General features: G+C 38.0%; 1 protein-coding gene across 6 annotated transcripts in view; it reads right to left on the bottom strand.

Annotated features, from left to right (window-relative positions):
• The window catches only part of NBEA (neurobeachin), an 848,387-nt gene that overhangs the window by 491,896 nt on the left and 332,276 nt on the right, over positions 1-24,215 (bottom strand). For 3 of the 6 annotated variants that reach the window (XM_073341812.1, XM_073341823.1, XM_073341834.1), the window contains exons 25-30: positions 12,252-12,275; positions 8,981-9,161; positions 5,939-6,069; positions 4,497-4,604; positions 2,629-2,797; positions 218-313 (exon numbers count right to left, since the gene is read on the bottom strand). In XM_073341812.1, coding sequence (XP_073197913.1) covers positions 218-313; positions 2,629-2,797; positions 4,497-4,604; positions 5,939-6,069; positions 8,981-9,161; positions 12,252-12,275 — 709 coding nt within the window. The remainder of the gene's footprint in view (positions 1-217; positions 314-2,628; positions 2,798-4,496; positions 4,605-5,938; positions 6,070-8,980; positions 9,162-12,251; positions 12,276-24,215) is intronic. The other 3 variants (XM_073341844.1, XM_073341864.1, XM_073341854.1) reach the window with 2 other exon arrangements.

Below are 24,215 nucleotides of genomic sequence, written 5' to 3'. Positions count from 1 at the left end.
GAACAAATGGTAGAGGAAGTAGGAAAGATATTTCCTAAAGAAAATGTAGCCAGGAAGAAAGCCTTGTCTTAAGGGTATTCTCATCAGGTGACAGTCTGATCTCCATGTAACCTGAGGCGTATGCTTATTTACCAACAATTACATCACGGTTAGTTATTTAATTACATTACATTAAATAAGGACACCCAAACAGGTTAGGAGATGATGTTAATATTACCTTTGTAAAATGAGTGGGCAAAGCTCTGCTCAGGAATTAACTTGGCAAGGAATCCATGGTTCAAACTTGGGTGAGGGATAGATGGTATGACCACAACTGTGGAGAAAATCATGGAATCAAATGTGAGCCAGCTAATAATCGCCTGTGATCTGATCCACTGTGGATCCATGGCAGAAGTCCTATCTCATTGAAACATGCAACTATGGAACTATTAACAAAAATGCATTTCTGAAGGAAGGAAACAAGTTATGTATCAAGAGATAGGAAACATCAGACCAATTAGTAGGGAATCATAAGAACAACATTTATAGGGAAAAAGACAAAGACAAAAATGGCTGAAATAGTTAATTGAAACAAGCAGTTTCCTACTCCAGCACCACAGCATATGACCAGGAAGGACACATTAAATACAACATAAAATTATGGTTTCTCATAGCTGACCATTTAAATATAAGTTTATTAAATGAAAACAGCCAATGAGGACATGGATTTTTTTTAAAAAAGCTTAGCATACAAAGGTAGAAAGTAAGCAAGCTAAGATATAACAGTGAATTAGATAAAATGAATAAAAGGGCTGTCAATATATAGGGCTGTCAATTAATTCCAGTTAACTGAAGTTTTAATGCAAAACAAATTAACTAGATTAAAAAAAAAGTCGTGATTTAATTGCAGTTTTAATCACACTGTTAAACCATAACAGAATTCTAATTTAAATTTATTATAAATATTTTGGAAGTTTTTCTACGTTTTCAAATAGATTGATTTCAACCACAACACAGAATATGAAGTGTACAGTGCCCACTTTATAAAATTTTTGTATTACAAATATTTGCACCGTAAACAAAAAAAATAGTACAATCTACAAGTCAACGCATGAAGGGACGTATGAATATTTAGCATATCTGGCACTAGCATGTCTGGCACCTTGCAATGATCGCTACAACAATGCCATGCAAACACCTGTTCTCCCTTTCAGGTGACACTGTAAAAAAGAAGCGGTTTTCCTGAAAATGTAAACAAACTTGTTTGTCTTAGCGATTGGCTGAACAAGAAGTAGGACTCAGTGGACTTGTAAAACTTTAGAGACTACACTGTTTTGTTTTTTGAGTGCAGTTATGAAGAAATAATGCTACATTTGTAAGTTTCACTATCATGATAAAGAGATTGCACTATAGTACTTGTATGATGTAAATTAAAAATACTACTTCTGTTCATCTTTTTTACAGTGCAAATATTCGTAATAAAATAATATAAAGTGAGCAGTATACATTTTGTATTCTGTGTTGTAATTGAAATCAATATATCTGAAAATGTAGAAAACATCCCAATATTTATAATATATTTAAATTGGTTTTCTATTATTGTTTGAAAGTGTGGTTAAAACTGATTAATCACAACTTTTTTTATCGCACTATTAATTGCAACTTTTTAAATCATTTGACAGCCCTAAATAAAAGCAAATAGGACATGAATTTAAATTACATTATACGTGATATGTAAATCAGCAGTTCCAGAAACTAAGACAGCAAATCAAATTCAGTACAAGAAGCAACATGTTCATGAAAAACAACATGCAGAGATTTGGCCACTGATTTCTAATCACTCTTTTCCAATATATTTATATGGCTGTTCTGAGAGAGAAAACAGAGCACAGTCATAAACCAATCTGCTTAAATAAGCCATTGGACTGGCAGACTGAACATTACAAACAGTGGAGGAACGTATTTGGATACTAAACTCTTGGCAGGTTCTGCAGCTGACAGATAGTATCCCCAAAGACTGGGATATCAGTTGCCATGAAAAAATAAGAATTCACACTAATCAGGTAAAGAATGCAATAAAGGCAACAATTCTGGTATATTAGACTTCCAGGAGCTTTTCAATGCAGACCCAAACTAGCAAGACAGCAGGACTCAAGAGAGTTAGTAGTCCTTGCTATATTAGCTTTTCACAAGACTAAGTTTAAACAGAAGTAACTTCAACTACGGAGCTAGCTGTATTTGCTGATTACAAACTTCAGACAGTGCATTTAGAGTCAGAGATAGCTGCTCACAGTAGACAAATGGCAATTTTTAGGTTTACTTTGACAGTTTAATATCTTGTCCTTTCAAAACTTTAAATTCACAAGCATCTCCTTCATTGAATGTACATATAAATTTAAAAATGGATGCATAAATACAGAATAAGCAAATGAAAGTAAGTTAAACCCAATAAGCAGAAGCTCATAATTTAAATCTAACTTATTAACAACCAACATATTAAAGAAGCTTGGAGAAACTAAAGAATAACAAAAGTCTAATTAGCCATCACACCTTTCAGACAATTTAAAAGAGTTTTTGTAGTCAAATATTTACCATTTCAAGGAAATTCTGAAAAACAAAATGAAAAATAAGTGGGGAAAATAGATGTACCTGTACTTGTTGGTGAATTTATTTCTTGTCTGATATTTCTACCTGCCTGGCTCCCACATCTTGCAGTCTCCCGTTGAGGTTCTAGTATATCACGGTACTTGGAGACCATCAGCACAGAAATAAAGTAAACTACTGCCAAAGCCAAAAATTGAGCCTGTTTGCTATCATCCTGAGTGAGAGAAAAAGAAACACATGTATCATACTTGATACTTACATGGAACTTTTAAATCAAGATAATCAATATGTTTTAGAAAAATCAACCCTTTTAGGTGTTATACTTGCTTACAATTCAATTCTTGAATTACCTATACACTAATTGGAATGTTAAAATAATTTAATAATGATTAATAATAAAATAATAATAAAATAATCATTTAATAATAACCTATTTAGGAAGGACAGTGTGGGAAAAAGAGGAGGGGGAATAGCCCTCTGTGTCAAAAAATAGCATTATCTGTTTCTGATGCACTCAGAACAAAATGATCTTGAATGCTTACGAATCAATGTCTTAACAGATAGACACCAAATAATACGCCATCTTGTGCTTTGCTACAGACCACCAAACCACACTAGGGAACAGGATGACCATCAATTTACATACCAATCTACAACATGTAGAAAAAAAAACGTGTAATCATAGGGGACTTCAATTTGTGTGCCATATGCTGGCAGTCTCATGCTGCCAGTACTAGATCATCCTTTGAATTTGTAAAAATTATAGGTGACAATTTCCTAACTCGAAAAGTGTTGAAACCAACACAAAGGAATCCTTTATTAGACCTTCTTCTAACAGGTAAATAGTAACTGATCACAGAACTAAAAATTAAAGTTAGCTCAAGTACAAGTGATCATGACTTGATCACATTACAATGTGAAAGAAGACTCAAGTCCAAATCAGCAATATGTATATGCTTGATGTGTTAAAGCCAGTTACACAAAGCTGAAAACAATTATGAGCCAAAATCAGCTAGGAGTGTTTCTCCATCACAGATAATTTTTAAATCAAGATTAAATATTTTCTAAAAAGATATACTCTAGCAATTAATCTGGGAGTTCTATGGCCTGTGACACACGGAAGGTCAGACTAGATGATCACAATTGTCCCTTCTGGCTTTGGAAATCTATGGATCAATGAACAGATAAGCCTAAACACAGAAAGGTTAAGTGACTTGCCCAAGATCTCACAACAAACAAGTGGCAAATTCAGCAATAGAACTAAAGAGTCAGAATTCCCAGTCACTTGCTCTTACTTCCAGACCACACTATAAATTTATAGCATAAAATGAGTGAAGATATTATATTTATTTCTGTGCCATTTACAGATGCAGCAACTATTCTGAGAAGTCTACATCAGCATTTGTGGTTCAGCATGCATTCCCCTATAATACTGCCAGAAGAGATACTAAAGTCATTTAGCATAGATGGGTTATATAAAGCTACTCAGCACCACCACAGAACTGGATCTTATATGATTATAAATGTTGCATCAATAAGGAGGTGCAACATTTCACCCCAGAGGTTGCTGCATTTCAGAGGTTGTTGAAGTTTTCCTTGCATGTAGTTTGCATATCAGTTTCAGCTTGTAAAGTGCAATGAAATTATATAAGGCATCTTTCTTACCAAATAAGATCACTTTTATTAAACACTTCATTTTGTAAGAAAAAGGAGAAAGACAAATTATGTAGAATTTGGCAGATTTCTTCCCCCAAAATATGGAAAGCATTTTTTGGAGGTGAACACAGATTTTAAGTCCATCCAGCTTCCAAGGCTGTCCTTTTTTAAGATGAAAGTTATTTGTAACATTAATCTTTCTTTTAACTATTAGTGCATATACTACAAAAAGAAAAACCACAGTCCATATTACTCACCACATCACGGAAAACAACTGCTCGCAGACGATTAATGTCAACATCCTGAAGAAGTCTATCAGGATCCTTTATTGGGGAAAGGTTACCAGGAACATTTTCCAATGGTGTCTAAAAATGTAAAATTATTTTTCCAAACTGTACAGATATTTTCATTCAATGCATTTATTTGATCCCCAATAAATAAATTAAATACATTAGTACTAACTTGAAGACAAAAAAGGCAACATTCAGTTACTGGTTCTACAAACACAGTGATGCTTATTTTAATGCATTTGTACTGAATAGTCAAATACATAATTGTTTATGGTCTTCAAAAGCAATGTTTTAATCCTACTAGACAAATACACCACTCTCTAGTAGTTAGCATATTTACTGTACCCAGAGAAGACTAATTTTTTTGTACTATTAATAAGAAGTATTTCCTATGCATGTGATAGGCTGAAAATGTGTTTGTATAATTGAAAATAACTTAGAAAATTCAGCCTCATTCTATTTTATACAAGGAATTATTATTAGAGTCCCATGCAGGCCATGCATGTTCAGTATTCTACTTACAGTAATGTGACCTGTTTTCTTTAAACAATAAACACTGCAATCCAAATAATAATTAACATATAGAAGTGTTCTACTTCTACTGTCCAATGTTTGTCTTGTGTGGAGTTTGGCAAAATTGCTAGAATATATTTTTGATATGGTTTTATAAAATAATCTAGCAATATTTGGGGTAAACATATTTGTGGATATAAGTCTTATCTGAACTGTATTTTGTGGCAAGAGACTATATTGTGAAAGTAGTAATGAGATTATCATAAGTAAATTTGGGCTGCACATACCAAAGTATCATCTTTGAGACCAGGGATGGTCTCTGTACATTTAGTTTACGGCCCTTCAACCCCCAAAACTGTGAACAAATTGGAGAATATTCAGAGATGAGCAACTTAAATAATAAGGACACCAAAGTGACTGAAATGTAAGTGACAAACAAATTTAGACCCCATTCTTGGAGTCATATCCACAAAGACAGACCACGATTTACACACAGAGCCCCACTGAAGTTAATGGGATTCTACAAGGATCTAAGAGTCCACCAACAAAGATCTGATTGCAGGCTTTGGCCATGCATCTCATGAGGCGTTAGAAATCAATGAAATATGTATAGATAGGTCAAATTGGAATAGGGTGGGGGAGCAGATTTGCTCTCTGGAGCAGAAGTAGGAGAGAGAGTAAAGTGTGGAGAACAGTTCTATTCATACCATTAAATTAACTATTTTCTTCCTTTTAATTTTTTTCTTGTTTCAATGAAAAAGAAAAGGTTTTCTTTTGAGAGCCAGGAAATGGGTGACAATTCAGCTTCTGTTTTAAAAGAAATCTAGAAATTAACTACTATCATCTCCTGCTCATTTTAAGCACTGGTACAATCTATGTAAACAACATTAGATTACCTTGGTCATTGCTGTTGCAGTGACACCCTGAAGAGTGTCCTGAGTTTTACTGCTGATTAGTGAAGATTTGTTCACCCTCTCTCTCTGTCTTTGTCGACATTCTAAACAGTTTCTCACAGCAACACAACAAACTAAAAAAAAAAGATGTAATTGAACATTATCATTAGGTGATTACAGTGTTACCATTTAATGAAGTGCCTATAGCTCTAAAGAATGATTATGTCCCAGTAGCAATTGTATAAATAAATAGGCATCACAAATCTCTTAAATTATATTCTGGTGATACTGAAAAAATATTATGGTGACTTTTCCAATTTCACTCTGTTTTTAGTTAATCAGGTTCCTTAATTTTATGACTAGCTGTCTTAAACAAGGCTCGTATATAAGGCTACAAGAAGTTTGAAAAAGGCAAAATATTCCCCTGTAACTGAAGTTCTTAGATTATGATCATATTTGTCCCTGTTGAGCCACTCTTTTTGGAAGCATACTCCTTAGTGTTGCCAAAGCCAACCTTAACATTTTTTGTGGCTAGAAGACAGAAAACAAAAGGTAGGAATCAATGGTTACTTTCTGTCACGTCAGAGATTAGCAACAGACTGCCACAAGGTTCCACATGAGGACTGAAAATAATAATTATCAGTGATCTGAAAAGGTGGGAGAAGTGTTGTGGCAAAACAGCCTTAGAGGTTTTTAAGACCCGGCTTGACAAAGCCTTGGCTGGGATGATTTAGTTGGGGTTTGTCCTGCTTTGAGCAGGGGATTGGACTAGATGACCTCCTAAAGTCTCTTCCAACCCTGATATTCTATAATTCTATGAAAATTTGCAGCTGACAAAAATTATTCAGCTCAGTCAAGAACTGAGAAGACTATGAGGAATTTAAGAGGGACTTAGCCAAACTAGATAAACAACATGCAATATGATGGCAGATGGAATTCAACATTGACAGCTTAAAGCAATGCACAACAAACAGAATAATTTGAACTACACTTGCTGCTTCTAAGGTCCTACATTAATTGCAGCAATTTAGCAAAAAGCGTTGGGCATCACTGTGGACAGCTCAGTGACTTTCTGCTCAATGCACAGCAGCAGAAAAAAATCCTCCCCAAAACCAAAAAAAATATATAAATGTATAAGGAATACATGGAGAATAACACAGAAAATATTATAATGCTCTTATACAAATCAATGGTATAACCTCACCTAGAAGAGTGCGCTCAGTCTTGGTCACCATATCTCTAAAACTATATAAAGGGGTTCAGAGACAGGTAACAAGAATAATCAGCAGAATGAGAAGACTCTTTCTTGAACAAAGATGGTAGACACCCATTTTTTGTCTTCCCACTTCTCCATCAACTTCCCTTATCCCTCCACCAAAACTCTTCCCTGTAATATCCCCAAGAAGTGTCTCGTTTTCTCCACTTTGATAGCATGAGTCAACTGTAGGATACTGGGGGGGGGGGGGGGAGGGAGACAGGAGACTGCTATCTGCAGCTCCAATACTTATTTTGGGAACTAGCTGTCACTGAGGTTAGGTGCACTTATTCTCACAGATCATACTGTTTGGAGTAACAGCTTAAAATAGACCATAGCCAATCTCAGTATCTTCCAATTCAAAATATAGTCTAAGGAATCTGAAGGAAATGGGAAAAAAGTGTGGGCAGGTTTGGTTCTGAACTAGCAGTGAGAATTCTGAATAAACCTTGTCAAGACTTCCCTTTTAGGGATCCCTACACTTGAGAAAATTATTAGAAGTTATAAAACACTGAAGGACAGTTGATGAATAGCTAATTAAAGACTGGGGAATCTGAAATGAACATCATTTTTAATGATGAACATGATTTAATTGGAGATTGGTCCTGCTTTGAGCAGGGGGTTGGACTAGATGACCTCCTGAGGTCCCTTCCAACCCTGATATTCTATGATTCTATGATCAACCATGGCTCCAAAATCAGAAGGATATTGAATGAAACAAAACGGAGCTCCTGATGGTATTTTTATAGATTTCAAAGCTGGAAATATTCAGCCAGCTTGCTGTGGATTTGTAACCACCTCTGAAACAAAGGTGTGCTGTTATACGAGGCTTTCCTGAATCCAGAGTCTGTTTTAAAAATAAAACCATAGGACATCAGTGCACCAGAATACTATCTTTAACGCAGGCTTCTTTGTTCCATTGTGGTTCTGCAGCTCACTCCACACCACTGAGTCTGGATCCGTCAAGGTCGCTTTCATTAAAAACATTATTTTCACAACTATACTATCTAACGGCTTGTGAATAAAATTTGATATAGTGTTGTTATATAGACAGCATGAAAATAACAAAACAGAATTTGCCATCAGATTGTATGTTGTTCATGTAGTTTGATTAGGCCCCTCTTAAATTCCTCCTAGTCTACGCAGTTCTTGACTGAGCTGAATAATTTTTTGTCAGCAACAAATGATGCTGCAATTCATTTGAAAAGACAATATTTCCAAGACCTGCTGCCAACAGCAATGGGAAAGATAACGAGGACCCACGGGGTCACAGTTCTTCAGACCCTTTCAAAGAATGTTTTCATTTGCAAAACTGTGTACACATAGTCCAAACTATCACTGTTTGCTAGATGCTTTACAGGCGCATGGGTGAGGTGTATTCTCCCAAAAGAGGATCTGCAGAGGCAATTCTTGGAGAACCAAAGACCACAATTAAAAATCTTACAACAGAAGAGCAGAACAGCAGATCAGTGTTTGAAGGAAACAGTATTTCTTCCTTTCACTAGTTTTCTTGTGTTAATATTTTACTATCCTACAACCTGATTTACAATTTGAATTTCATCTATGACAACTTTAAATCTGGACATGTGATTGATTCTCATCTATTTTTGTGTTTCAATAGAACCATCATAACTATTGTAACAAGTCAATAAAAACTCTGTGGTATTTTAGTCTATCACATCATAGTCAAAACCAGGTTAATTCCTACTTTTATTCATTGTAGCCTTAGCTCATTGATCTGTAAGTAATTATTTAATGCACACTGTCTGTGTTGTTCTATACAGACTTACCCAGCCTTAGGCACTGTCGCATTAAGCCTCCAGAAGACATGTTTTTTTCAGCTTCAATCTCACTGAAGTTTAGAGAACTGGCAAATACCAGTACATCAACCATAGCCATTAGACGGCTCAGGAAAGTCACTGCTGTCTCTGCTGACATTCCTTGGGTCACTTCAATATTTTCCAATTCAGTCTTTAAGAGAAAATAATTATATTAGACTTAACAGTTTCAAACAACAAATATAGCACACCCACATCTCAATTTTAATGGTTAACAATAAATAAGTAAATGAGAAAAATTACAAAAAAAAACCTATTTCCTATATTTAGGGTTGGCAGAATTCAGGTTTGTTTTATAATTTCAATGGTTAATATTGTTTTATATTTTAAGACATTTTTCATTTTTTCCCTATTTTTATTTTTACAGTTGCTGCAAATTAAAGGGGCAGAGGGTTGACTTAGGATAGCACTGACTGCAAGGGGCTCCCTGTGTAGATGGGGGGTTCAAGGCATCAGGGCCCAAGGTACAGGGGAGGCTGTGGTCCTGGCTTGGTGGAACAGAGACTCCTGGCCAGGGTTGCAAGGAGGATGATCCCCTGGCTATGGGATGCTGCTGCTGAACAGCTTCTGTGCCCAGGGATGGCTGTCACATTCCTGGCTGGTGAGTGAGTGAGTGAGTAGGACCGTGACAGCGGAGTTGCAAAGGGCTCCCTGAACAGCCGTGGGGCTGGTAACACCTGATCCTGGCAGACGCAAGGTACAGGGAAGTTCATGGTTCTGATGGAGCAGAGCAGAGCAGAGACACTCGGCCAGGGCTGCGAGAAGCTGTGATTATCCCCAGCCATAGGTGAGGCCACCCTGCTACTGAATGGCTCCTGCCTGAAGCAGGGTGGCCTCCTCCTTGCAATCTTGGCTGGCGGTGTCTACTCTGGCCCACCAGGGCTTCAGCCTTCTCTGCACCTTGCACCTGAAGAGATCCAGTGTCACTGGCTCAGTGGCAGCATAGAGACCTCTCTGCAGCCCCGCTGTCATGGCCCCACTCCTGTGACAGTTGATGACCGATCCATACAGGCACAAGGGGAGAGAGAGGCTGCACTCCCGCTGACTTTTACCAATCACTCTATTTTTCACTGGTTTCAGTATGTCAGTTGAAATCAACATTTATCAAAATCTGTTGATTGAAATTGAATCCTGCCAAGCCTATCTATATTTTTCATCAATGTAAATTACTTATGAGTGAACTTAAAACAATGGAGTGGGAAAATGAATTAACACTTGCATGCTGTAATAGGTATTATGAAGTCTAATATCTGTGAGAAAATTATTACGATTTACATAGAACCAAATTGTGGCCCAGCTACCACAGCCGTACAAGGCATAAGGGAGTGCATGACACCCCTTTATGTCTCTGAGCAAACTAACTGCATGACAGCACAGGAAGGAAAATGGGCTCTGCAGAGCTGCTATGTCTCCACCTGCCCCTACTCTCACAGACAGGTGGGAGAAGTGGAATGGGGTGGGAACTGGGCAGAGTCTTGGCTCCAACTACACAATAAATGACACACTGAGGAATGTACACTGTATTGGGCATCAACCTAGCACAGTTTACTCCCTCCCTGCATCAGCAGGGGAGGGAGTTTAGTCCCTCCCTGCTGCTCTAGAGAGGGAGGAAATCATGTCAAGTTTACACCTGTTGCAGCATGCATTCCATATGGAATCACAGTCTCCATCTTGGGCTGTTCCCTTAGTCTAGGCTCATGGCAAAGTCACTCCTGAGTCTGCAATTGTTTTATAAATGTAAAAAAGGGTTATGATTTAGGGTAACATTTTCAAAAGTGCCTAAGTTGACTGGAGCCTGAGCCTCATTTTCAAAAGTGAGTTAAGCTCTTAGGGATAGATCTTTAAATTAATTTAGATGTCTAAATATGCAGGTAGGTGTCTAGTGGGATTTACAGAAGTTCCTAGGAAGCCAACTCCCATTAAAATCTCTGAGAATTAGGTGCCTAGGTGCTTTTGAAAATCCCATAAGGTGCCTATCGGCATCTTCAGGCACCTAAATACCTTGGCTTTAGGAGCCTAAGTCTCACTGATAATCAATGGGACTTAAGTTCCTAGGTCTTTTTTGAAAATGGGGCTCAGGTGCTTGTGAAAATTTTTAGCCTTTTGGTTCCAGTTTCAGGGATTCTGTAAGACAAATAAGGAGCTTAAAATACATTATTTTGTCCTGTTATACACATTTCTTTCCGTAACAACAATAGAGAAAATTCTTTTAAAACCCTTTATTTTCCTATTGCTGAGAATTTAATATCCTCAATGAACAGTTGTTTAGGTTTAACAACATACCAACAGTGCAAATAATGCCAAACAATATTAAGAAAACAATTGTTCTGACACGTGAAAGGTATAATGTGTCTTTCTGTCATCAGAATGATAAGATAACATTGCATTTTATTTTTCTAAAGAACAAGACATGTCAGTTACATGAGTATTCTGGGAAGGGTTGTCACTATTTAAAATCTGTCCAGCAAGACAAAACAAATGATATTATGACAATCAGACCTTTGAAACACCATTTCCCCCTTTGAAGGGCTGCCACTACTATTCCTCTAGGCAGTTATTCCCTGCTATTTTCTGTTATTTTTCTACTGTGACCCCCTTTTCATAGTAGAAAAAATTTATTAATTCACATAGAAAAGTAGCAAATTGTTTATATATAAAACACTTACACAAATGAAATTTAAACTGAAGAAGCCATATCTGAATATCAAGAAGCCATGCCAGAGTATACATTAGTAGGCTGCTGGTGCAATTCTCAGGGGGTTATAGAAACATGGCCTTTGGACTCACCTCAATATGCACCAATGGCCTATTAATGGACTACCTGTTGTGGATTATTGCTATAATACAATTAACTATATTGAACCATATACATTTTCTTAAGGGCGTAGATCTTCTTTTACCTCCCAATATGATATTCCCAGATGGTTATACATCCAGAGCTTGAACTAAATCAGTTTTTCACAGCAGACTGACACTTCTGCAATTTATATTAGATCATAGACTTGTCTAACTTTGACTTGGTAGTTTACAATAAGCAGCATATAATCACTAGCCAATGCATTAGATTACACTAAAATAAACATTTCAGGAAAAGTCCATAAATGCATCTAATTTACCCCTGATGATATCCTAAAATATGGCATGAAAGTTGTTTTTTAAAAAAGCCAAAATATCAAATTATCAAAAATAATAAAATTTGAAAAACTTAAAAACTGAAACTTACAGCAGTAATACTAACCTTAGAACCCTGGACATGCAATAGACAAAACAGACAACAGATTACAACAATAAAAGAAAAAGAAAATTATTAAAGTTAACTGAAAATACAATGTAAAATTGAAACAAAGTAATATCTTGGAATCATATCTTTATCTGATTAATTTATAATAGGAATAAACACTGCATCTTAGAAAGTGAACATTTGAAAACAAAGACTTAAAAAATAACTAAACTGCACATAGTGTGGACTTTAAATCTATTCTTTTAATCTTATTATACAGCTCCTTTCCACATTGATCCATCCAAACCGAAATACATATTTTAAATATATACATGGAGAAAATGTGTTAGTAATGTATGCCGACAGTAGAATTTTACTTGTTATATAAATCACGGAAGTACATGACATAATTGTGTCGTTCTCCAGTTAACTGAAACTGAAAAAAGTAAATTCAGCCTTAGTATTTATGATTTGAGAGATAAATCATATGAATAAAATTAATTGACAAAACATACATATAAATCAGAAGAAAAAATGCTTGATTCTTCAGCGGTAATGCTCTTTGGATTGGAGCACCACAACATACCTTGTTACACATACACCAGAGTTGTGCACAATTTTCACACTTAATCCCAAACTGTACTAAACATTTGAATGAATTTGAGCCACCAGTGGAAGTCCAAGTTTTGGATCACCTCAGGGAGTTTGGGGCTAGTCCCAGAACACCAATCTTAGCAGTTCTGCAGGGTTTCTTGTTTTATTTTCAGTCAGAACCCCTTGCTCTCAGTAAGAGCCCTCTCCCCACAACAGGCCTGTCATTTAAGTTGTCAGGAGCCATATTTTTAAACATTATTTTGGGGGCCTTTACAATTTTAAATCCCCAACCTGTTAAACCTTAAAGGGTGGGTGCTGAGCAAGTGGGGTATCTAAAAATTGAGGGACTCAAAATCACAAGTCATTTTTGATAATTTAGGCCCTAACTCCCTTGGAAAAATAGAAGACTACTGCACCTCCAGCACTGAAGACAATTTATGGTAGTCAATATTAAAATGTAATATATTACTAACAGTTACCACAATGTGCTATCTGTTTTTGCCTTGTACATAGAACAAAATCTTGGTGTCTCAGATGCTGTGATGTTGTACACAATAGATTTGCAGCACAAGAAAGATTCTCCAGGTATGAAAGTAAAAAAAACCTATTTTTCAAGAATATTTTAATACTGTCATAATTCAGATAGCACATTTTTGAAACCAAAAGCATTCCAGCTACGTTACACTAATAGTCCATCACAGTAGCGACTCCAGCAAAATGAGAAGGAAGTTTTCTTTTCTTTTTTGGCAGGAAACGGTGTCTAACCATCCTTCCACATGTGGAAGTTTGGTCCGGACTCTAAGCTCAAACCCATCTTTGGGACCCACCCACATTTTTTCTTTAGCGTCTGAAACAGGTGAAACCCTGGTCCCATCACATCCATGGCATAACTCCCACTGATTTCAATGGGACGAGGATTTGACGTTAGGTTCACTGAAGCCCTGTTTGAGCCCCAAACTTTCCATTTTCTCCTTTAACCCACATCTTTAAGTCCCTGGTTATGGCTGCCATTTTATATGAACTAATGACTAGCTGGAACTGTCAGTCTGTCCACCCCATGCTTTAACTGGCGACATATGTTGCTTTTAACAAAATGCATTTTTCACAATCCTGAATGCTCTTTGTCTTGTTTTGCATTTTCACATTTTGTCTTATATGGTTGCAAAAATTTTGGGGCACACGGAGTGTCTTATTTGTATTTATAAAATGTCACGTAAATTTAAGACACCAAAAATAGTGTAAGTGCTAAAAAGATGTATATTAATATCTCCCCGTGCGAGGTCTTTGAAGGATTACCTCAGTCCCTGCTACCCCAATGAACAGTAAACTAGTACTGGGAAATGAACTCTTTCTGGCATATCATCATAAAACAACATTATTAGATCAAACTATATGCTTATCATTTTTATTTATTTTAGTATTTTCATGTATTATTTCATACATCCCATTGGAAATTAAAAGGCACCTATCCTTGGCTCTATGCAATTTTTATACTAAATCACATGCAATCCCCCCAACAAACAAAAAGCCCACCAGCAACTACGTTAAAAGCAAATTGTTAAAGTTGCAATGTCAAGCACTCAATTAACACCTGAATATTTTGCCTGTGTGACTTTATTTCAGCCCTCTTGTGTGCATGCATTATGATACAGTCTTTAATTATACGATCACCTACTATGTTTTCCACAAGTGCCCTGCCTCAATTCACTGCACAGAACAGATGGTGCTCACTTAATAAGCAGAAAATCAATATTTTGTTGTATCTTCATTTGCTCAAGGTGTGTCCCTAGACCTTATTTACTCCACACTATCTAAAAATTGCTTGGAAGACGCATTCATAATTTCCTCATGGTTTCCTCTATGGTGCTCCTCACTAGAGTGCTTCACAAACATTAATGAATTTATTTTCACAATAACTCTGTGAGATGTGGGTTATGATCATCCACATTTTACAGATGGGGGCTGAGGCACAGAGATGTTAAGGTCCGCAAGTATCTGCTAACTTTGGGTGCCCAATTTGAGACATCTAGAACCTGATTTTTCCAAATTCTTAGCATTATATAGCATTTCATATGTTTAAAGCACAGCTCCCACTGAGGTCAGTTGCAGTTGAGAGTGCTCAGCTCTTCTGCAAATCAGACCTCAGGTTCTCAAGTCAAGCAGTCAGAAAATGAGGTATACACAACAAATGACCACCTGTTAAAAGCTAGGTTAAGCAACTTGCCTAGCATCAGAAGAATCAAATCCTCCACAGCAGGATTCAACTACCTTAACAAAGAGACTGTCCCTTCCGTTCCTGTAATCCCCTTGCTTCATTCCCTGCATTTCTGCAACAAATGGAGCAGGGGTCCTACAAACAACAGTTTCCTTCACTAGACAACCCTGACTCATTCCCAGAGCAGGTCTATCCTCTGAACTGAATGAGGCAGGGATCCTGTGGGAAAAAAAAACAGTATGTGATCACGTAATTGGAGACTATCATAATGCATACGCACAAGAGGACTGAATTAAAGTAACATAGGTAACCTTAATTCTGGAATTTCCTAACTTTTGGATGCTTGACTTTGCAACCTTAATAATGACCTTTTAATGTAGGAAGGGTTTGTGTGTGTACAATTTCCTAGGTTTAAAAAAAAAGCAAACTAAAAAAAACCCCAAAATTCCAGCATGTGTCATCATATTGACAACCATATAGAAAAGGTACGGACAAGGGCAATGAAAATAGTTGGGGATTTGTCCTGCTTTAAGCAGGGGGTTGGACTAGACGACCTCCTGAGGTCCCTTCCAACTCTGATTCTATGATATTCTATGATTCTATCATTCTATGGATTCTATGATAATTAAGGAAATGGAACCGCTTCCATATGAAGGGAGATTAGAAAGACTGGGTCTAATTCAGTTTGGACAAGAGGTAATGTGTAAAGAGGCGATGTGATAAAGGCCTATAAAATCATGAACGGTGTGAAGAAAGTAAGCGTTATTTACTCCTTCACATAACACAAAAACCAGGGGTCACCCCATGAAATTAACATGCAGCAGGTTTAAAACAAACAAGTCCCTCTTCACAGAACGTACAGTTCCCTCTGGAACTTGTTGCCAAGGAATGTTGTGAAGCCCAAAACTGTAACTGGATTAAAAAAAGAAATAGATAAATTCATGGAGGATAGGTCCTTCAATGGCTGTTAGCCAAGATGGTCAGATGCTGGGACTGGATGACAGGTGATGGTTCACTGGATTATTGCCCTGTTCAGCTCATTTCCCTTGAAGCATCTGGCATTTGCCACAGTTTGGAAGACAGGTTACTGGGCTAGACGGACCATTGGTCTGACCCAAAATGGCCATTCTTATGTTCTTATGATTCATCAGCAGGATAGGGACCATTCAATCCATGGCACAGACCTCTGCCACTTCAACCAGTGGAATAACTGATATCAGTAGTCAGCTGCCATCTGTTATGTGGAGCAGCATTAGAGGAGGATGAACACGTTGCCGTTTTCACAGAGACTGATAGCAGAGGAATGGTGGAGACTCAGGAATTGTGGGTCCCATTCCAAGCCCTGGAGAGGAGTGCATTCTAGTGAGCACAGACTCTTCTGTCCATTTCCTGTGTGACCCCTTCTGTCCCTCCTCTTCAATCTGTCCCTGTCCTGTCCTAACCTTTCAGCACCCCTCATCCCAGTCCCATTCTCCACATTTCAGGCTTCTCATCCCAGTCCCCGTCTCCTTGCCCAGCCAATCATATCCTCCCTCCACCATCCCAATTTCCTTCTGCCCAGTCTCCTTGCCCAGGTATTTCCAGTTCCCTCCTCTTGATTCCTCATCCCATCTTTCTCCCTCACCCTGACCTCCAGTTGTGCAGCCCCCATCTTCCCTGTCCTAATCTCCATCCCTGGGCTCCTTGTCCAACCTCATTGTCCCTTCTCCACCATCTCCTTCCCAGTTTCTTTGCCCAGAGAATACCAATTCTGCCCTCGCACCCCTGTTCCTTGTCAGATTGGTTTCCCTTCCTTTTAACATCTTCCCCCTGTCCCACTGGTTTTCAGTCCCAGTCTCTCCGCCCTCCCTCAATCCCGTCAAATTTCAGTGTACCCCAACACCTACTGGTTCCTCTTGTTTCCCTCCCAGCTCGCAATCCCCCTGCCCAACCAATCCCAGTTTCCTGCCTGCTCCCAATGCCAGTAGCCTTCCAGCCCGTCTCAGTCTCCATCCCAGCTCTCAGTCCCAATGTCTGAACTTTTAAAAGAAAAAGTCACTAGAGTTTTACCAAGAAAAGGTTGCAAGAATTTCTGAACATGGGCAAAGCAATGTATTTTTCCCTACTTTTGCTTTCAGAATTGACTGAACCAAAAATTCAACTTGAGACAGACATCCAGCATGGAACATTTCACCACAAGTCGTTAAAGTTTGGCAAAGTTATAAGCCACTGAGAACAGGGTCTTATAATGGGAAATGTCAGATGGTGTTTCCCCCTCCCTCCTGCCACGTGGCGTTGAGGGAAAACTGTAGCAAGCCAGTCAGAGACTTCAGCAAGTAGTGGTATAAGGAGCCAAAGCAGGAACCTTTGGTCCTTTGCACACTCAGAGAACTTTCTACAGTTTTGACTGGACTTTTTCTGCCCTGAGTTGATTGGCTGCTGCTCCAATCTTTCCTCTTCACCCCCCTCACAATCTTTTCAGATCAGCTTCACTCCCATTTGACCCTCTTACCAGGGCCTGTCTCCATCATCTCTCTTAACTCTTCCCCTCCTAAATAACCTCACCCTCTCTCCAAAAAAAGGGACATTTACTGCCATCACATAATTCACTATGGTTGTGTGTGATAGGACTGACCCCTTTCTCCACCCCGGGTCAGTCCTATCTATTAGATTGTAAGTTCTCTGGGGGCAGGGACCACCTACTATTCTATGTTTATACAGTACCTAGCACTTTTGATTGTGCCTTAGGGACCACCATAATAAACATGATTAATAATAAAAATATAAAAATGCCATAGTCAAACTACGTTGTAAAGCTATTTCTAAATTTACTTCAAGGTACTGCTGCCATGAAGAAACCACTCCTATCTTACTTTCATGAATAGTAAATACTACCTGCATTTATTGAAAATGTAAATTTATTTAATATCCAGGCAATGGGAAACCGCAATGTGAACTCCATCTTAAAGATTCGTTTCTGTTTTTATTAATTTTAACAAATGAACCTAATTTAGGATTTTACTTTTGGGAGAATCATTTTCTTTTCAAAGTTTTTCCTTATGCTCTAATTTCACTTTTCTCAAGGATGTACTAATTTGGACCATGATTATAAACTGAATGTGAGTTATGCAATAGGAGCAGGACTGAGCCCTGGCTTACTTATTTTACCCTTAGATGGTCCAGGTTGGAAGTACATGGTGATTCTCTTTTTCTCCATCTTTTAGACTTTTCTCTTTAAAATTTCTACTTTCCCTTCTTCTGTATCCACTGCAATGAGGGATGGTACAGGGCTTTGTTGGAGTGTTTTAAAATTAAAAAAAAAACTGTTGATATCAGCTGCTCTATGCATCTCTTGGCATACAATACTCTGCTTCCAGCTGATCCCTACAGTTTCACAGCAGATTGAATCATTGCAGACCTATCTCTTTCAGAACTGGAGAGCAGAAAATTGAGTCCAAAGCTGACAGCTGATGTAACAACACAGAGACCCCATGCTGTGGCTTTAAAGAGCTAATTTTGACTAGACTGTCCCTAGTTATGCAAATAAAAATATAGCAATATCACAATGAAAATTTAGGTGAGTACAACGTAACCATTCTTATGGCTGAGCTTTCTATTTCATGATGAATGCTACAGTGGGTGATATCAGAACAAAGAGAACCTCCAGATCCACTCCACTGATTGTGAGACTTTTCTTATAGTAATGTAGCAGAAAGGATCCTGGGGAGCTTTTGAATCTCAAAGGCAGTTAGCTCCTGTTCTGACCTCCTCAAAACCAGCTTGTAAGAAAAACAGTTAATTAAAGACAAGGCAATATTAGCATAGCCAGAAGGTGATTTTCTAGGAAGAATTAACAAATGATTATTGCAACAAAGAGTCCTGAACTATCCTTGGTCAAAAATCTGAGCCTCTTCTCAGGTGTGATGTCGTATTTTCCTATCTACTGGCTGCATGCATACTAAAGTAAAAAGCTTCCAACTTTGGTGCCTGAAATAGTTTATCATATTATGGTTCCACTGAAATCAATAGCATTTACAGATACCCAATACTTCTTAAAAAAAAATCAGGCTATTTACATGTTTAATATGGAGTTAGACACCTAACTTCAGGCAGTAAAGTTTGACTTTTTTGCCATATAGAAATTAGGTACCTTAGATCATTCCAGAGCCCTTTCAGCAATGCAAAGAGCCAACCAGGACTATACTAAGACACCTCAAGGAAACTTTTTGTTAATATGCTACATACCATATTGTGTATTAGAGAACAGCTGTGGTTACTTTGTTATAAATTTATTAGGCCTATTTATTAGGCCAATTAACTGTAAAGTAGAGGCGGTTGGGAATTTTCCAACAAAAGGAGGTTTGTCAGAAAACACCCATCTGTTGACCCCAAAATATTTCTAAGAACATAAAAACGGCCTACTGGGTCAGACCACCAGTCCATTTAGCCATGTATCTTGTCTTCTGACAGTGGCCAATGCCAGGTACCTCAGAAGGAATGAACAGAACAGGTAATCAAGTGATCCATCCCTTGTCACCCATTCCCAGCTTCTGGGAAACAGAGGCTAGGGACACCATCCCTACCCATCCTGGCTAACAGTCATTGATGGACCTATCCTCTATGAACTTATCTAGTTCTTTTTTGAACCCTGTTATAGTCTTGACCTTCACAACATCCTCTGGCAAAGAGTTCCACAGGTTGACTACGTTGTGTGAAGAAATACTTCCTTTTGTTTGTTTTAAACCTGCGGCCTATTAATTTCATTTGGTGACCCCTACTTCTTGTGTTATGAAAAGGAGTAAATAACACTTCCTTATTTACTTTCTCCATACCAGTCATGATTTTATAGATCTCTATCATATCCCCCCTTAGTCTCTTTTCAAAGCTGAAAAGTCCCAATCTTATTAATCTCTCCTTATATGGCAGCTGTTCCATGTCCCTACTCATTTCTGTTGCCCTTTTCTGAACCTTTTCCAATTCCAATATATCTTTTTTGAGATGGGGCAAGCAGATATGCATGCAGTATTCAAGATGTGGGCATACATGGATTTATATAGAGGCAAGATCATATTTTCCGTCTTATTATCTATCCCTTTCTTCATGATTCCCACCATTCCGTTAGCTTTTTTCACTGCCACTGCACATTGAGTGGATGTTTCTGGAGAACTATCCACAATGACTCCAAGATCTCTTTCTTGAGTGGTAACAGCTAATATAGGTCCTATCATTGTATATGTATAGTTGGGATTGTTTTCCCATGTGCATTACTTTGCATTTATCAACACTGAATTTCATTTGCTCTTTGGTTGCCCAGTCACTCAGTTTTGTGAGATCCCTTTGTAATTCTTCGTAGTCAGCTTTGGCCTTAACTACCAGGAGTAGTTTTGTATCATCTGCAAATTTTGCCACCTCTTCTTATCCCTTTTTTCGGATGATGTACGAATATGTTGAATAGTACTGGTCCCAGAACAGACCCCTGGGGGACACCACTATTCACCTTTCTCCATTCTGAAAACTGACCATTTATTCCTACCCTTTGTTTCCTATCTTTTAACCAGCTACTGATCCATGAGAGGACCTGTCCTCTTAACCCATGATAGCTTACTTTGCTGAAGAGCCTTTGCTGAGGGACCTTGTCAAAGGCTTTCTGAAAATCTAAGTACACTATGTCCACTAGTTCACCCTTGTCCACATGCTTGTTGACACCATCAAAGAATTCTAGTAGATTGGTGAGGCATGATTTCCCTTTATAAAAACCATGTTGACTCTTCCCCAACAAATCATGTTCATCTGTGTGTCTGACAATTCTGTTCTTTACTATAGTTCCAACCAGTTTGCCCAATACTGAAGTTAGGCTTACCAGGCTATAATTGCCAAGATCACCTCTGGAGCCTTTTTAAAAACTGGCGTCATACTAGCTATCCTTCAGTCATCTGGTACAGAAGCTGATTTAAATGATAGGTTACATACCACAGTTAGTAGTTGTGCAATTTCACATTTGAGTTCCTTCAGAACTCTTGGGTGAATACCATCTGAGTCTCTCTTTAGCTCTTTTATTTGCTCCTTCCTGCTCAGGACCTAAACAAAATCCAAGCTTTAAATGCTCAACTACTGCACTGCTAATGTAAAACAGCTGAGTGAAAGATATCGTCTTCCCCCTTTTATAAATGGTAGCTAGACTCAAGGGAAGAATAATTTGTATCCTGGGGCTCTTATTAACTACTATCAAAAGATCAAATTCTTAAGAACTGATTTTCTGTAACAAGTACAACATTTTGGATTGTAAAGGAACTAGGAAGCTCAAGAGACACACTCATCATATAGATCAAACCAAAGAGAAACCCGAATCTAAAAAGAGACTGAAATGTTTGTGAGGTTCAATAAATGAACTAGAAACACCAACAACTCTCTCTTTTTGAAACTGGATAAGTACTGGATTAAACACAGCTAGGTTAAAAAAAATCTACATCACAACTACAAAACTAGAAAAGCAACTAACTACCTTTCTTTCCATCATAAATTAATAATCAGATAGGATGACAAGTGTTAATTATTTTTCTTTTTTGCCCAGTGACCATGTCCCTCTTCACATTTCTAATACACTGGGAATCAGATTCACTAATGCTGTGAAAGGAAGGTGTAAATTAAAAGTACTATGCCACAGGGTTATATCACCTGAAGGAAGTTATGTGATATTAATATTTTAAAGCTTCAAAATGGGCACACAGTTTTCAGTGAGAAGCACTATACATGCCTTGAAACATGTCAAAAATATGGTTGAGAAATACAGTTACGAAACAATGAAGTAAAATACATGTAGCATATGAGTTCATTCTTTTTGATAAACTGAATAAGTACATATCTAGTGGCTGACTTGGAACACCGCTTCCTCTGCTTTCGTCCCCTAGCGCCCCTACTCTACTTGCGCTACATTGATGATATCTTCATCATCTGGACCCAGGGGAATTGGCTCTTGAGGAATTCCACCAGGATTTCAACAATTTCCACCCCACCACCAACCTCAGCCTGGACCAGTCCACACAAGAGATCCACTTCCTGGACACTACTGTGCAAATAAGCAATAGTCACCAACACCACCCTATACCAGAAATATTCTGTCCACTATACTTACCTACTTGCCTCCAGCTTTCATCCAGACCACATCACATGATCCATTGTCTACAGCCAAGCCCTAAGACACAACTGCATTTGCTCTAATCCCTCAGACAGAGAGAGCTACAGGATCACCTACAGGATCCCTACAAGCATTCTTAAAACTACAATACTCCACCTGGGGAAGTGAACAAACAGATTGACAGAGCCAGAAGGGTACCCAGAAGTCACCTACTACAGGACAGGCCCAACAAAGAAATAGAATGCCACTAGCCGTCATCTACAGCCCCCAACTAAAACCTCTCCAGCGCATCATCAAGGATCTACAACCTATCCTGAAGGATGATCCCTCACTCTCACAGACCTCAGGAGACAGGCCAGTCCTCGCTTACAGACAGCCCCACAACCTGAGGCAAATACTCACCAGCAACCACATACCACACAACAGAAATACCAACCCAGGAACCAATCCCTGCAACAAACCACATTGCCAAATCTGTCTGCATATCTATTCAAGGGACATCATCATAGGACCTAACCACATCAGCCACACCATCAAGGGCTCATTCACCTGCACATCTAATAAATGTGATATCTGCCATCATATGCCAGCAATGCCCTTCTGCCATGTACATTGGACAAAGTGGACAGTCTCTATGCAAACGAATAAATGGACACAAATCAGACATCAAGAATTGTAACATCAAAAACCAGTAGGAGAGCACTTCAATCTCCTTGGATACTCAATTACAGACTTAAAAGTGGCAATTCTTCAACAAAAAGCCTTCAAAAACAGACTTCAGCAAGAAATTGCAGAACTGGAATTAATTTGCAAATTTGACACCATCAGATTAGGCCTGAATAAAGACTGGGAGCAGCTGGGTCACTACAAAAAAATAATTTTCCCTCTTTTGATACTCACACCTTCTTGTCAAATGTTGAGAATGGGCCACATCCACCCTAATTGAATTGGCCTCGTTTGCCCTCACCCCCCCACTCGGTAAGGTAACTCCCATCTTTTCATGTGCTGTGTATTTATACCTGCCTACTGTATTTTCCACTTTATGCATCTGATGAAGTGAGTTATAGCCCATGAAAGCTTATGTCCAAATACATTTGTTAGTCTCTATGGTGCCACAAGGACTCTTCATTGTTGTCACATCTAATGTGATCTACAATGTGTGTACATGCTATCACATGGAAGCAAGTCTCACATCCATGTCTACCCAGATTCCTCTATGTCTTTATATCTACTCGTTTTTAAACCTTCCTCACCTACATGGCAAGCTCTCTCTATTACTCATTGCCCCCCTCCCAGCTTTTTATTCAATGCCACTTGATCAGCTTTCATCTGGGATAGCATTTCAGCAGTACTGTTTGGCACACTTCAAAGTTATAATCTTTCTTAGTTTTAAATCCACTTCATTTTGTAATAACTTTTAATATAGAACAATACCACACAAGTAATTGAAAAATGACTATACCCTTATGTATAATATAAGGACGTATTCTAAAGGGTTTCCTTTAATAAAAAACTCCAGCTCAAGAGAAAAGCTTGAGCCACTTACAGGTGACAAGCTCTTGGGCTAAATATACATCATGTATGTACTTACATTTTAATTAAGAAGTGTGCTGTACAAATTCTTTCGCTGTTACTATTCTAACAAGATGACAAAATGGAATGTTTTGTAAGGGACTTTGCTATACTCTAGTTAAGAAAATGTTTTTTTTTAAAATATTCAATCTTTTAATTTTGAAATCTTATTCAAAAGATAAGGGTAATTTATAAGACTTTATTGGATGTTCATGAATTATACACAATAAAAAAAAGGGCAACTCTGAATTGCAGGACTAAAGGTTTTATCAAATGGTTTTGCAATGACATAGATCATGATAGCAAAGCTAGAGTCACCAAGATCCAGAGATGGAATTATAGCCAAGTAATTCAAACTGTGCCTGTTTTATATTTTATATACTATGAGGATTCCACATAAAGCATCTTTATTTTCAAACAAAGCCCCAGCTGCTTGTTTTGAAAAACGTGTTTAAGTGCCCTTCCTCTAAAC

This window comes from Lepidochelys kempii, chromosome 1, assembly GCF_965140265.1.
Source record: "Lepidochelys kempii isolate rLepKem1 chromosome 1, rLepKem1.hap2, whole genome shotgun sequence".
NCBI lineage: Eukaryota > Metazoa > Chordata > Testudines > Cheloniidae > Lepidochelys > Lepidochelys kempii.
Note: the sequence above shows the minus strand (reverse complement) of the source record. Positions and strands in the feature narration are given on the sequence as shown.